Source organism: Thunnus albacares, chromosome 2 (genome assembly GCF_914725855.1).
Source record: "Thunnus albacares chromosome 2, fThuAlb1.1, whole genome shotgun sequence".
Lineage (NCBI taxonomy): Eukaryota > Metazoa > Chordata > Actinopteri > Scombriformes > Scombridae > Thunnus > Thunnus albacares.
This window is the reverse complement of record NC_058107.1, coordinates 36105844-36120836: the sequence shown is the minus strand read 5'-3', so window position 1 is coordinate 36120836 and position 14993 is coordinate 36105844. Positions and strand designations below refer to the sequence as shown.

The window sequence follows — 14993 nt, the reverse complement described above, 5'->3', positions numbered from 1 at the left end:
TGGATCGATGGATGAATTATTTAAAAATGTACTTAAGTTTTTACTAAACTCTTGTTTGTAGCTGCAGCAGTTGAGTGTTTTCTGCAGGTTCAATGCTGCTGAAACACATCAAATGATTAAAACAGACAAACTGCAGAACACATTTTATTACTAACAGCGCTGCATGTGGCAGGCAAGAGGAAATATGCAAGACTTCTGTTCATCAAATTTAATATTTTACTACTTTCTCAAGCCTTTTTCTTTAGCAAACTGACTTTTGAAGATTATTCTATACTTTAAGACCTGCAGATACCCTGTATATTAGTTAGATTTGGTTGTAGCACAGATGCCCTACGTTTCTTGCTAAAAGCTGTTTTCAGATCGTCTTTACACTTTGACACGAGTTGAATGATTACTGTGTTCACCTGCTAAGATTCCTTTAGATAAAACCAAAAATAAAATTGACACATTGAAGATACGAGGCTGATATCACTTCCCTCAAACTCCGTCACCGCCGCGTGCAGGAGCTTCGTATCGAACATAAAATTAAAACATTCAGACACATTTAAAAAAAAAAAAAAAAAAAAAAAAATCAACACATGAGAATTTTGATCCCTTTTGGAGAATCGCAGAAAAAAAATCTGCATCAGTGAGTAAAGAGACCGAGCTCTCTTCTCCCGCTGTTAGCCGGCTAACAGATGAGCAAGGCACCCGAACCTCCAGCTGGACCCTCGGAGGAGAACCTGCGAGCTTCCAGCTGTGACTGTATGAATGTGAGAGATGGATGTTGTTGACAAAAAAAAAAAAAAAAAAAGATGCATAAATACTGCATAAAATCAAAATTAAAAACAATCATTTTACTTTAGCAGCCTTTGGAATCCGAGACCACACTGTACCAACTTAGAGTTCATAAATTAAAGGAAGCGTTGGGTGTGAGGTAGAGCGTGGGAGGAGTCCTGGTTCGGATACTGAACGACGCTCAGGGGATAAACTCTCCCATGCACACAGCTGGACATGTACTGACTGCTACGACAACAAGGACTTCAGCGTCGACGGCACAAAACTGCTTCAGATCCGGAGAGTTACAGAAGGCGTCCTGCAGAGATGCTGCTCTTACCTCCATGCAGAGGAAACTGATTCCTCAGAGTTCCTTTTCCTCACAGACTAACCTCGGGTCAAGTTTCTCTTTCAGTCCGTTAAATCAAAAGAAACAAATTTCCTCTCAGCTCACAGGAAGAAGTTGATTTTGGCAGGGACGGCCTTGCAGCCGGTAGTAGAGAAGTACTGTCCCTGGACGGGAATGTAGATCATGTCGCCCCCTACCGACTTCACCACGTCGCTGCGGCCGCAGAAGCCCCGCTGGCAGAGCTGAGAGCGGACGCAGCGCTCCACGTGTTGTCGGGTCAACGGCAGGAAGGGAACGAAGCGGGTGATGAGCTTCTGCTGGATGATGTTGGAGTGGAAGAACCCACCTGGAGAGAGAAACTCACTTCAGTTCTGACTGTTTGAACAAAGAACAAAGACAAGTTCATGTTTCATCTGTGTGTCCGACGTTAAGCTCATTTTCTGCACAGAGCAGGTTTACCATCTCCAAAACATTATTATACACTAGATGTTAAATATCTATGTTAGTTTTCTTAAAGAGCCTCCTTGTGAAAAAAAGTTACCAGTATTCTTCTTCTTCTTTAACAAACAACACAGTTTCTGGTTAAATCAGGCTGACAGGGGAGCTGCTGAGCTTCTCAGCTAATGGTAATAATAAATATAACAAATACTAAATATTACAGAAGAAGACGAAGAAGAAGGCAGAAGAAGAAGAAGGAAGAAGAAGAAGAAAGAAAGCAGAAGGAAAAAGGCAGAAGAGGAAGGAAGAAAGAAGGCAGAAGAGGAAGAAGAAGAAGGCAGAAGAAGGAGGAAGGCAGAAGAAGAAGGAAGAAGACAGAAGAAGAAGGAAGAAGACAGAAGAATAAGAAGAAGGAAGAAGGCAGAAGAAGAAGAAGGAAGAAGGCAGAAGAAGAAGAAGAAGAAGATTTTCAACCAAGGAGCTGTCTTTCTAGGGATATAAGATATAAGATACTATCTAACAACAGCATAAAAAAGTAAAAAAACAACAATAATTTCAACATAAAGGCATAAAAACTATTGATGTGATAACTTGACGAGGCTTTAACTATTTTCTTGGGCCGAACATGACACAGAAATCTGTAACAAACTAAATATTCATTTGTTTGTTTGTACACTGTAAATCTACATAAATACAAACATTTTAAAAAGTTTTTCCAAATGTATGAAAAGAGAAGAGACTACATGGTAATAAGTATAAGTTACTGAAAAACAAGATAAAAACCTCTCGTGACGTAATAAACATGCCCTTAAATGTTCAGTAACGAAGGAATCTTACTTGTGCTGCTGTTGTAAACCGTCTGTGCGATGGCGTCCTGCAGGTCGGCCGGCTGGATCTCCTCTCTGTCCCGTCCAGCCTGCCGGTGCTCCAGAACCAGTTTGTTGATCACCTCCTCCCCCGCGGTGCTGCAGGGAAAAAACACACACACAAAACACACATTCAGAGTCAAAGTCAACACTTACCGACTGTTTTCATGAAAAAAAACTTCCTGTTGAAGCGTCTCTGGGAGAGAAATTTAACAACTACCTGCACATTCAGTTTAGATTAAATGTCAGCTAGCTTGTCAGAAACTTGCTTTTTAGATCAATTTCAGTTGATTTTCGAAAGACAAGGAGCTGAAAGTATCACAGCTTGATTCTATATTAGCGTGAATTCTGTCTTTAGTTTCTAAACTTGATATCATTCATAATTATTTGAATTTCTAGCCAGACGGTGAATTTTGGAGCAGCTGCAGAGCACATTTTTAAGCTGACATGTGTGTGTGTGTGTGTGTGTGTTTATTTTTGTGTGTACCTGATGAAGACATAGATAGCCTTGCGGTAGTTGGTGCGAAACACGACGTGGGAGGGGCCCAGGAAGGGCTCCAGGACATCGACGAGGCCTGGAGGCATCTTATCCATCTCGTCGAAGATGAAGACCGAGCGAGCGCAGTCCGTCAGGTTCCCCTGCACCCAACTCTTCAACTCCTCCTGCAGCAGCAGAGCAGAGGATGTGATCGCTCATAACAACTGCAAGAAGCGATTAAATCAAGATGGAAGCACACTGTCACACAGCAAGCGCTCTCTAACTCACCCTGTACTCGTCCACCCGGTTGTGTAAAGGGAAGTGCAGCGTGGGGATGAACTGGTGGACGTACGGGCTGCTCATCGCTGAGCCGTACAGATGATTTCCCAGCATGGAGCTGACCAGCGTCTTCCCCGTCCCGGAGGAGCCGTGGAAGGACAGCACCAGGGGCCGGTCTGGGCTTTTATTCTGAAGGAATTTGGCCACTTCCTCTGACACGATGTCCTGAGCCAGATGTTGTCCGTAAACATTTTTGTAGAGGTCCCACTCCAGGTCTGGTTGACAGGAGACAAAAACACGTGTGATGTTAATGTTACCACTCAGCCTCAACAGCTGACTGGCTAAAAGTAATATATCACATGACTTGGCATTCATTTCTGATGTACGACACGACAGTAAAGTGTTGTCATTAATTTACTGACCCAAAGAGTGAAACCTTCTGCTCTCTTAAAGCTTTATTGAGGATTAAATCACCTGTTTATTAATGACTGATGACGTGTTTATGAATGCAGAATAGCTTGTGGTCAAAGGTTTGCTATGAAGGCTGATTGCAGGTCAGAGTATGAACAGTGTGTGACGGCCAAGGTTTGATTCTTAAATAAAAAAAAGAAAAGACCAAACAGCAGACGGCCAAAGGAAAAGAGTCTGTATAGAAGTGATGAATTGTTGATAATTACAGAGTAATTATAACCAGACTGCCGAGAGATTGGCACCAAAAACAGCAAACAAGATAAAGAACCAAGTGATGTGATAAAATCAGTCTCACTTTGAGGTCTGGGTGAGAGCATTAAGCTTCCCTCAAGACAGCTGGAACAATTAAAAAAAGAATATGGAAAAAAAAGGAAGAGGGAGATAAAAAGAAAGCAGAAGAGATGTCAAATAAAGAGAGAAAGAAGTTCAGTCCGTTTACTGGAGATTGGAAAGCATTTATGCTGTAGCAGGAAGAGGTAAATAACAGAGAGATATGTAGAAGCAGCGAAGCAAAAAACAACAGCAGTAGGTCAGAGAGCAGCTTCTACCCAGTCTGTGCAGGGTCTCAAAACAGATACATGGGATCCTGACGTAGACGCGGCTCCGCCATGACAGCTTCAACCACTAAACAACCCTCACGAAGAAGAAGAGGAAGAAGAAGGCCACAATCTTCCATCCTACCACGGTCCTGGCATCTATCCTGACCTCACCGCCTTCGCTGAATACCCGGAGCTTCTTGAGCCGCCGCCACCGACAAGAATCCACAGGACGGCACCAGAAGGCCACTCCTACCCCCCCCCCCCCAGCACCTCCAGCCCAGCTCAGCCCAGGACAAGGACCGCCATATACGCAGACTAGAGGCAAGACACGAGCTGATCCTCATCCCACAGACCCAGAGAGAGATGAGGAACAGGAGAGGAGCGGTATCTTCCTCATGGTGGAATGTGTTCTCCCTCCTGATTGTGTGTTCAGACCACAGAAACATGGTACGAGTGGGTGATTTCCAGTACTGGTTTTGCCTTCCTCTTAAAAAGGAAAGACGTACACCTGGACTAGATTAGGGGTACTGTCAAAGTCCAGCAATCGTCTCTGCAGAATTGGCAGAAAACCTATCAGGGTTAAGTCCACTAGAGGGGAGCACACTCTTACAGTATGACTGATGACTTAATGATCTGCTCACTGACAGAAGAGGCCTGTGAAAATTATACAATCCTTGCAACATATAATATAAAAATAATATGATAACGGTCATCGATTTAGTCTGAGCTTTCTGGGGAGTGATCACAGAACAAATCAAAACACCGGGGTAAAAAGAGCAGGTTATTGAGGACCACATGAGACACTAAAAGCAGAACCACTTCCCCCCACGCTACCTCAAGGTCCACACGATTAACAAAGACTCTGTATCAACAGGAAAATGCAGCAAATTGCGTCGCTAACCATTTCCTCTTTATAGATGCTGAGCACACACACACACAACCACAGCTGGAACACCGACAGCAACACCAGATGAGAACATCAGGAGGATATATGACAGGTCCAAATGATCTGTTTCCCTTCTATATTGATACATGTGTCAAAGGTCGAACACTGATAGAAACGAAAGGCTTTTGTGAGAGATGTCTAATCTATGCAAATCAATTTGAGAATTAACCTAAAACAACACTGTGCCAACCAACTACAGAGTGGAGGGGTGGTAGAGTGAAAATAGCACTCTCAAACAAACAAACACAAAAAAAAAAAACCCAGTCCTGTATCTGTTGTGCTGATACAGGACTGAGCTGGACCAAGGCTCTCCTCCTGGTGCTTGACACATATGAGCATCTGATCCAGAAATAATCTAAGACCTTTTGACATCCTGTTTGTCAGACCAGTGAACACAAGTACTGGACCAGCTAATAGACAGCTCCCTGGCACAGATGTCAGACAGATGTGAACTGTGATGTGGCTATGACATGAAAGATATCATATTTTGTTCAAATACGCATATATCCATACTTATTTATAGCCAGTAGATGAATGGCTGCATGTGTGGGTTTATTATTTGATGCTCTGTGCTAATACAGAAAGTTGTTTTTGTTGTCTTGAGTGAGAACACAACAGAATATGAGCATGAATTTGTTGTTTAGCAAATAGAAACACATGTTTAGTGTTCGTGTCACTTTCACAAAGCCTTTTCTGTCCGACACTGCATCAAAATAACGGAGGAAAACTGTAAAAGCGATGAGAGCAGCCTGTTTTTCTAGCTAGCATAACAGTAACCTGACAGATTAGCTAGCAGAGCACACACTAAACTAAAATACCAGTTAACTAACACTTTCTACACTGGAACAAAACATATCACTGGTGTCTAAGCTACCGGGAAAACTACATATTACGTTGGTTTTACCTTTTCATCCCGGCTAGCTGGCTAACAAGAAGCAGCAGCCGTTAGTTTAAGTTAGCTAGCCCGGACACAAACATAACGTCTTACCTCTGATATTCGGCTTAAAGTCGCAGTCGCAGTTGTCAGATATTGTGCAGTAAAGTTTCTGAAAAACACAGCAGACCGGGTTAAAAAGACATAAAAGCAGCACAGACAGGATGGCCAACATTTTGGCTGCCTGCTGGCAGACAGAAACCCCTGAGCGGACCGTCTGCTAACGATGACTGATAGCCAATTTGTAGTTTTACTACTAACAGGATGTCGTCGCGTAACACGCAACGAAGTGACGGAGAGGACTACATTTCCCAGAAGGCACCTTCTGTGTCCTACGCTATGGGGCGTAGGACACGTTGGAGGATCACAGTCCAGAAAGCACAGAGATAAATAAAGCATCTGGAAAAAATTATACTATGTAATTATATGTTTTACAGCTGTATTAAAAAAATATATTATCTTATTAGAAATATATTCAAATTTGAATGTTTTTATATGTTTAAAAATATGTCTGACACTGTAGAATAGAATAGAAACCTAATGCTTGGAAACAGCTTTTATATTATTTAAAAATCAAACAGAAAAAATAAATGTGCAGACACTATAAACATGTATATTTGCAGTGGACTGATCTGAAATAGTGTATATCAGTAAAATACAGTAGAATAAACCAGCATAGAATATGTAATTTATACAGCAGAGGGTGCTATTAATGTGAAAATGGAATATTATGGAGCCATGGTGCAAGTCTGATGTTTGAGTTTTAATACATCATCATCCTCTGAGCATGAAAAAGATGACTATACTCTTCAGAGAGATTTAGGTTTGATCTCCAGGGGAAGTTGGTATTGATTTGTTTGTAACATCACAACATCCTCCGCGTCAGTTTATGACCTCACATTTCATCACACCTCGAAAGAAACAGGAAAATCCCAAACAAGTGTAAGATCAGTGTAAATATTTTCCTTTTGACGGTGTGCAGCATGAGTCAGGTTTCATTACAAATGTTTTCCTCAGCGGACGCTGAGAAATAGAAATAAGCATCAGACATTTAAACTGTCTTTGAGAGTGATGTAAACATGTTTTATTTACATGTCACATAAATATTACATCATGTTAATACTGTGTAAGGTGTTAGAAATGTTTGGTACCTTCACTGACTTCATTCCATGTCACACTCCAATGACAATAATGATAATAAGAGTTATGTGTGATAAGTTTTTATTATGAAGGACACAATGAGAGAGAACAAGAAGTGAACATTAAATGAACTAATCACAGCATCACTAAGCTCATCTAAGGTTACATTAAATATTCACTTGAAATTAGGAAATCCTAATGATTAACACATAATGATAACCATAATACAAATATGGAAATGTAGATACAATGTTATTCTGCTCAGCTGTTATTGCGTTTTACAATTTGACATACAGTTCAGTACATTTGTACCCCTCAGGAAGGTCCAGCCTTCAGGTAAACATAAAAACATATTTCTATATATTACATTAAAACAACAATGAGTTACCGTGCTGAGGCACAGCCTCTCTTATCATCAAAATACATTTCATTCATCCTGCAAAAGACAATGTGACTGTACCATGACAGCACTGAACCCGGCACAGTAGCTACTGTCCATTTCACTGATATCTTTTCTTCACATTTTGGTCCTCTGTCAGACAAATGTCCACTTGTAAGACATTTCCATATATATACTCATATATTCTGTAAAAGTTACTGACAGGATAACACACTGATTTCTGACTCTGGCATTGGTGCTTTGAAACAAGACCTCAGTTAAACACACAGAGTAGTCAATGAGAACAAACCGACCACTTTGGTTCCTCAGAAAAAAATCCAAATGAACACCAAAGCAGCGGCTGTAAACCTGTAATGCTGTATATTTTGCAGTTTCTTAGTCCCTCCACAGTGCTGTAGTACCTCCTGCTCCCCCGTACCGTCACCATCCTCGAACCTACTGACTTATTCCAGAAACTATCCTCAGCTTCAAAAGATGCTGCTGTTAGTAGTTAACCAATACATTAGGATGGACAAATCTGAAGCAAACATCCTAATGAAGTGCTTTTGAGTGGCTGAATCCAGATGTGCGCCCTCCAGACTCGTAGACTCCCGAACTTTTGTTGTACGTTCTGTGACGTGTTCATCGTCATCACATCAAGTATCTGAAGGTGATGAATCAAAACTCCTGACCATGTAACCCATTTAAAAGATTTTTTTCTGAATGCTTTTTGATGATACAGCCTGGTATTAAAGATCCCCTCCGGACATGTTCTACAACATATAAAATTTCTCTGCTTTGAATAATAATTTGTGTCTGAAATGGTTTCTCCACAAATAAGTTCAATCAAGGACATCTCCTCCTTCTCCCTCATTAAACATCTAGAATCTGTGAAAATATAAACATTGTTGATTTCTAAAGTTTCCCTGCTGGACACCAGATGTCTCCTCCTTCACTGTAAAGTTCATTCTCATTGTTTGTGCAACTGGAGGCTTCAAGTTTCCACATCACACTTGTATAAGTTACATACTGGACCACGATTGGCTCCAAACTTGTTGTGATGTCATAAATCCTGCTCGTAGGTTCACATGTTAAACTGAGATTTAAGGTGAACTCAGAGAAACTTTCCTCCTTCAGCAGATGAATGTGAAAACAAACTCTGTACATACATCATTCTGCACAGAGAAGAAGAACAACATGTTTTTGAGTGGAGGAGGACGTTAACAGTTTATGCAATATAAACCTCATTATTGTGGTTTAAAAACTGTTTGCAAACAGTAGACTTCCTGTTCTGCTTATACTTTTTTCATTCATTTAATTTTCATTAACATAATTTTTTTTGCTTGTTTTCTGTATTTAAAGTTTTCTCGGGTTACATGAAAGGCACTTAAAATCAAATGTAATATTATTATTATTATTATTATGACTCCAACATTTACGTCCTTGCTGTGAATTATGGGTAATCTAAGTGAGGTCTGCAGTCCAAGCGGACTCTCTGGAAGTCCACTTGAGGCCTGCTTCACAGGAATGCACCCGTTAAGTCTGCTAATCCGGAGAAGTTTGGACATTTGGATTCAGCCTCAGCTCAAACTCTATCCCTAAAGACAAAGGTGACCTCTGACCTCTGACCTCTGTGAAGAAAACACAGGCCAAAAAGGTCATTTCACCTTTTAAGTACCGCAGTTTTACATGTTTGGGGAGGTTCTGGCCTACTGCAACATCGTACTCTTAAGACTCTGGTTTAGATTTGCTGCTTGTTACTGGAGCATCGTCATGATCTCCCTTATAATGACTTTCCAGTTTTCCATTGAGCAAAACCTTTAACCCCTTAACTGCCAGGAAGAGCTGCTCGGTGTCCAACAGAAGAATATCTGATACTCAGTGAGCACGTAGGAGGGGAGCTCAGCCAACCTGGACTCAGGTTAAACGATGGGAACAGGTCTGAGGTCAGCGCGGTCTGACAGGCGGCTCCAGCTTGTTGGACAAGGCCGTCAACACCTGGTCAAACTTGGCGTATCTCAGGGACTGGATCTCCACGGCTCCCTTGCTCCCCCACAGCAGCCTCATCTGGAAGTCGGTGTGGAACAGCTCTAAGACCTCGGCCTGCTCCTGGAAACCTGAAACACCAGCAACACATCGTCCGGTTAATCAGTGTTTGTGCTTTATTCAAAAGTAGAAGCACAGAGGAGGTTTTACTCCAAAACAGAACAGACAGAATCTCACTTCCTATCATACTGTGACAAATATAGGGATCTGAGAGAGGTTTTCTTTGAAAAAGTAAATCATATATATCCTGATCTATGCAGAGAGAAAAGTCAATGTGCAGTAACAGCTGCATTATATGTTAAATCTTGTCATAATCTGAGAGAAACAAGCTCTGTAGTAAATGTTTCTGTGTGATTACATCTGTAAAAAATGCCTTTTATTATACTGTATTTAATATTATTGTTGATATTTGCATATTAGTTGTATTTTTATTAATTATCTGTCAATGTTTATAATTTTCTGTACTGCTTTGGCGATATAGGTTTCTGATCTGTTATGCTAATAAAGCTTTGAATTGAATTTAAATTGAACTGAGTCATTTACTGAATTTAATTGTTTAAACCAGTTTAAGACAGTTTTATGATAATTGCATCTCTTATGTAAAGGATAAGACTTTTGTTAAATATGTAATTAAAAAAAAACATATTCATAAAAACATTAAATACGCAACATACCATAAATATAAGATAAAAATGATACACTTAAATCACACAAAACAATAATCACACACACTCACAGACACACTAATTAAAACAATCACAAACATTATGAAATATTATTATTTTAACTCCAGCAGTGAGATGCACTGGAAGGAGGACTGAGCAACATTTCCATGACAAAGTTGGGGACTATTTTCAGCGGCGGATGAATCCACATTTGGTGCTCTACTGATTATTTGTGCGTGTGTGTGCGTGTGTGTGTGTGTGTGTGTGTGTGTGTGTGTGTTCATTCTGCTCTCATTCTTACCTTGCAGTTTGCTCTCAGTGTTGGAGCGGTAGATGCCTCCCAGCTGTGCGACGGTTCTCGCCGCCCCCAGGTGGAACATGACCACATCCACCCCGGCTTCCACCGTCTCCCACGGCTCCGTACCCTCGCCCACCGCCACGCTCTTCTCCAGCAGAGACAGGAGGGGGAGGACGTGGGGGAAGGTGGTGCTGGACAGTGGGCAGCTCTCTGGAGGAAAAAACAGACGGAGAGTCAACACTCGTCTGCTGCTTTTGTCTGTTTCCAAATGTTTTTCACTGAAATGTGTTCACCTGGTTTACATGATTATACACTATAGACATCTCTACCAAATGTTTTTATCTATCATCTGTCTATCCACGACAATCAATGAGCAGACAAGTGACTCAGAAACAAACCAAGATGGACAGAAACACTCAACTCTCAGTGTGGCCACACCTTCAGTGACACAACGGCTACTTCTGTTTCGACACTTTGCACATTTTTGCTCCTTTTCCTGTTTTTCAGTCATTAACATCTCCTGTTTGTTATTTCACCACCTGCCCTGTAGACATCCTCAGAGTGTTCCTGCCAGTTCCAGACACCTGGAGCTGGTTGCAGCAGCTGTTCATAAGTTCAAACTAGTTTTAACTTAGATGTTTACTTCATGCAGTATCATTAAATTAAAACCATATTGACTCATGTTTACGTAACTCATATTACGTAAACATGAGTCAAATATTCTACCTGTCAGGTGGAACTGTTGTGTAAGCAAGCAGATTGAACCAACTGATGAAGCTGATGTTATTTATCTACAGCAGCGTATTGCTGCCACTATGACAAAAAATTGCTGTTTCTCCTCATAACGAGAAAATAAAAGAAGAAAATAAAATGATCAGCTGTGATTTCCTTTCACCACTGAGTAAGATGTTCTTACTGGTTAGATTTACTAGAATCTGCATCATTAACTTCACTGTTAGTTTAGATGCTTTCAGAATATATATGGCTGTCATGTGAGAATAAGGGTTCACAAATGTTTAGTAAGCTAGATCTTGTATTAAACTTTACTTTGATAACTTTTTTACATCATGTTGTTGCTCTCAAGACCAAAAAATGTTGTTGAGAGGAAGGTGCAGCCCACATATCAGTATTAGCATATTTTTGTTTTGTTTTTTCAGAGGCATGAAATACGTGAGGTGCAAACTGTAGGAGGATCTCTACCTTTCCCGTCGTTCAGGCTCTTCATGAACGGCCTCAGAGTTTTCTCGTAGAGAATGGCGCCCTCTGTGTGTCGCTGGCGTAACGCCATCCAGGTCTGCTCCAGACGGGACACCTGAGAGACAGACAAAACCAATCACCAATAAAACCCGGTAGTAATGGTTTCCAGATGTGACCATTTCACATTTCCAGTTGCTTTTGGACTGAGAACTGTGAAATATCTTTAGAAGTATGTCTATTTTATTTAGCTCACAGAATATTTAACGTATTTGAGCTATAATATGATTTATTTAATGGTAAAAGTAGAGATAAAAATCTGTGATGGGGCTCAATTAGTTGTTACGTTTATTTTTACCTCCATGTTCATTATGAAATAACCAATATTTTATACTGCACACTATAAAATAAGCTTTTATTGGCTTTTTATTTTTTTAAAAGGACAGAAACTCGAAAGGTAACTTTGCCCTAAATTGTCATGTTTTCTGTTTACAGGTAATAAATGTTTAGAGTGAAGTAAGAAAGGAGAGTAAAGCTGACACACAGTATATTTAGATCAGTACAGTCACAGATGATGCAGAGATGTGATGTTTATAAAAGGCGATCATTTGCATACAAACTTAAAAATCCACATAGAGTTTATTATTCTATATATCTTATATCTAATTTGCTGTGTCACGCTACAAACTTTAACATGGAGAAATAAGGCACAGACGCCGTATTTACAGCAGCAGTCTTTATAGTTTTACAGCACCAGTCAGAGATAATGTGGTCATAGTGCAATTTCAGAGTGTTTATTGTTGATATACAGTGGGTAGAGGGTTATTCCTCAGCTTTTATTGCAGATAAGTGACAGGTTTTTATTGCAGATAAGTGACTTATCAGTATCATCACCTCTGTGACTCATAACTTATTAATACAACTAAAATTACAGACTGATTCAGATCCAGCCAGTGACCTTATGAGCTCTCTCTCTCCACTGTTCACTGTCTTGTTTCCACTATCTCTATCAATGGAAAAAAAATCACCCTAGAAAGAAATTACTGTGTAACTGAAGTCTGGGTAATGTGTGTTTACCTGCGGCAGCTCTAAGGCTCTCATGACGGCAGCGAAGCCAAACATGTTGCCCATGTTGCTCTTGAGCTCAGCAGCGATCTGGATGATTTTATGCAGCAGACCGGCCCGCTCTTCAGTCGTCCCCGTGCAGCCCAACACATCCACAGCCAACATGATCGCCATGGTTTGAAACCTGAAGTGGCAGAGAGAGAGAGAGAGAGAGAGAGAGGGGGGGGGGGGAGACACCGAGTTTATAGTTTAGCTCATATATAATCTTTTGACCAAGTACTCTAAGAAGTCTCATGTGACACAGATTCTGATTACGCTGGCTCCTCAGCAAAGTCAACTTCCAATTCAAGATTCTTGTGAACATTTTTGGAGCTCTGCATAGTCAGACACCTGCCTACATTAGAGAACTACAGCATCTCTTCAGTATATCACCAGTTAGACAAATGAGTGAGAAATCAGACATTATGTATTTTGTTGGGAGGTGAATCAAGAGTCTACAGCCAAGCTAGCAGCTCTGTGAGGCTATACAGAGGCCAAGAGGCAACTCTGGGCTTCAAACTGGCTCAAATGCAAAACAGCATCACACCTTTCTATGTCCATCTTTATATACAGGTTATGATTCAGGCACAGCTGTGATTTAAGCTAAATGCTAACATCAGCATGCTATAGCTGAGGCTGATGACTGTGCACCAAATTTCATGACATTTCATCCAACAACTGGAGCTAACCCTAACCACAATCTCATGTTTGCGCTAGAGGTAAAAGCAAATCTTTACGATAAATCCTAATCACCTGGAAACCATTAATATCTGTACAAAATTTTGCACCAATCTAACATAGATGTAGAGATATTTCACTGAATAAGTGAAAACATTGACCTAGTGGTGGCACTAGATGAAAAGTTGGGGACTATGGATGTCTGTATGGCAAGTTATCCAATAGTTGTTGAGATATTTCAGTCTGGACCAAAGTAGTGGGCTGACATCCCCAGTCACACCACTAGCTTGACTAAAAAAAGAATGAACAACTTTCTAATGCATCTCTGAGAAAAAAATAACTCCCTAATGCAGTTATCCTTGTATGTTAGAGATGTTTCAAACTATTTTTAATCCAATTCCATGTAAAAGCAATTAACAAAACATTCAAGTGGCAGGCTTCCCGCTTTTAGCTGTTGCTGACTGGCGCTTTTGGAGGTTAAAATGACAAACTTTGCAGATTATATCAGTATAATGTGGTATATGTAGCTAGTCAACATTTATTCTAAAACTGTACTCAGATCATTGTTTGTCAAGTAAAAGAAACACCACTAAATGATCATGAGGGGACCAATCTTCTGGATAGTCGAAGTCCCCACACAATTAAGTGGTTTGACTCACCTCTCCAGCAGGTCCAGTCTCAGCTGTTGGCCATGTGGGAGGGTAAGCAGCTCCATCCCAGAGCTGACTCCCATCGTCCTTTGCACCTCCGGAGTCACCTCCAGAATCCTGGCCACCTGACGAAACAGAGACACACGGCACTCAGTCTACTTTTGAACGTTTGAGAAGTATTATACTAATTGTAAGAGTAAGAAAACGCTTTTTTTCTCATATCTGGACACCTGGTTTTGCATTATCACAATTTGTAACATGTAACAGTACCATGCAGTCAGCCTTGGTGATGTGCTTGGCCGCCGTCCTGGGGTCGACCTCGGCCAGAATTTCCTTCACCCTCCGCAGGATGGCCACATCCAGAGGTTTATTCTCTTTGGGCATCAGCGACGACTGGTACTTGCCGGGCCTGAAAGATGACACCGTCTCCACCACTGGAGAGAAATACACGTTCCCGTCCTCCACCCTCAGCTGGTCGACGCCTGCTGAGCCTTCCTCCGCCCGCAGCCTCTCTACGTAGCTCTGAGGGCTGGGGTAGAGCTCCGTGTAGCAGCTTCCATCTGTATTAGAGGATGGAGACTCACGGTTCAGATGCGGCTGGGTTTTGTCGTTGGACTGTTTGTAGAGGGTGCTGCTGGGGGAAGGCAGGGGTCGGGCAGCATCCGAGCGCCTGGAGATGGACGGCGATGGAGCCAAACTGGCTGCCGGGCTTCTGGACTGTGGGACTGGAGATGGGAGAAGACAGGAAAAAGAAGGATATTTATAAACTCCGCTGCAGTCAAC

General features: G+C 41.3%; 2 protein-coding genes across 4 annotated transcripts in view; both read right to left on the bottom strand.

The window, feature by feature from the left end:
* Positions 1-815: 815 nt before the first annotated feature.
* Positions 816-6314, bottom strand: tor2a (torsin family 2, member A). The gene is made up of 5 exons (XM_044333002.1): positions 6111-6314; positions 3176-3441; positions 2897-3072; positions 2381-2508; positions 816-1451 (listed from the first exon to the last, which is right to left on the bottom strand). Exons 1-5 carry the CDS (start codon positions 6229-6231, stop codon positions 1207-1209), a joined length of 936 nt encoding a protein of 311 aa, XP_044188937.1. The 5' UTR covers positions 6232-6314; the 3' UTR covers positions 816-1206.
* Positions 6315-8959: 2645 nt separating this feature from the next.
* sh2d3cb (SH2 domain containing 3Cb) overlaps positions 8960-14993 on the bottom strand; it is a 37794-nt gene continuing 31760 nt past the window's right edge. For all 3 annotated transcript variants that reach the window (XM_044332909.1, XM_044332920.1, XM_044332929.1), the window contains exons 6-11: positions 14481-14935; positions 14220-14335; positions 12856-13027; positions 11785-11896; positions 10588-10794; positions 8960-9692 (exon numbers count right to left, since the gene is read on the bottom strand). In XM_044332909.1, the coding sequence (XP_044188844.1) occupies positions 9523-9692; positions 10588-10794; positions 11785-11896; positions 12856-13027; positions 14220-14335; positions 14481-14935 (1232 nt within the window). In that variant the 3' untranslated portion in view covers positions 8960-9522. The remainder of the gene's footprint in view (positions 9693-10587; positions 10795-11784; positions 11897-12855; positions 13028-14219; positions 14336-14480; positions 14936-14993) is intronic.

Excerpts from the sequence above, each read along its gene's own strand:
- tor2a (XM_044333002.1), bottom strand. The coding sequence starts at position 6,231 with ATGTTGGCCATCCTGTCTGTGCTGCTTTTATGTCTTTTTAACCCGGTC. Across the intron at positions 3,073-3,175 it reads ACCGGGTGGACGAGTACAGG|GAGGAGTTGAAGAGTTGGGT; the intron begins GTGAGTTAGAGA and ends CTGCTGCTGCAG. Across the intron at positions 2,509-2,896 it reads GCTATCTATGTCTTCATCAG|CACCGCGGGGGAGGAGGTGA; the intron begins GTACACACAAAA and ends TTTTCCCTGCAG.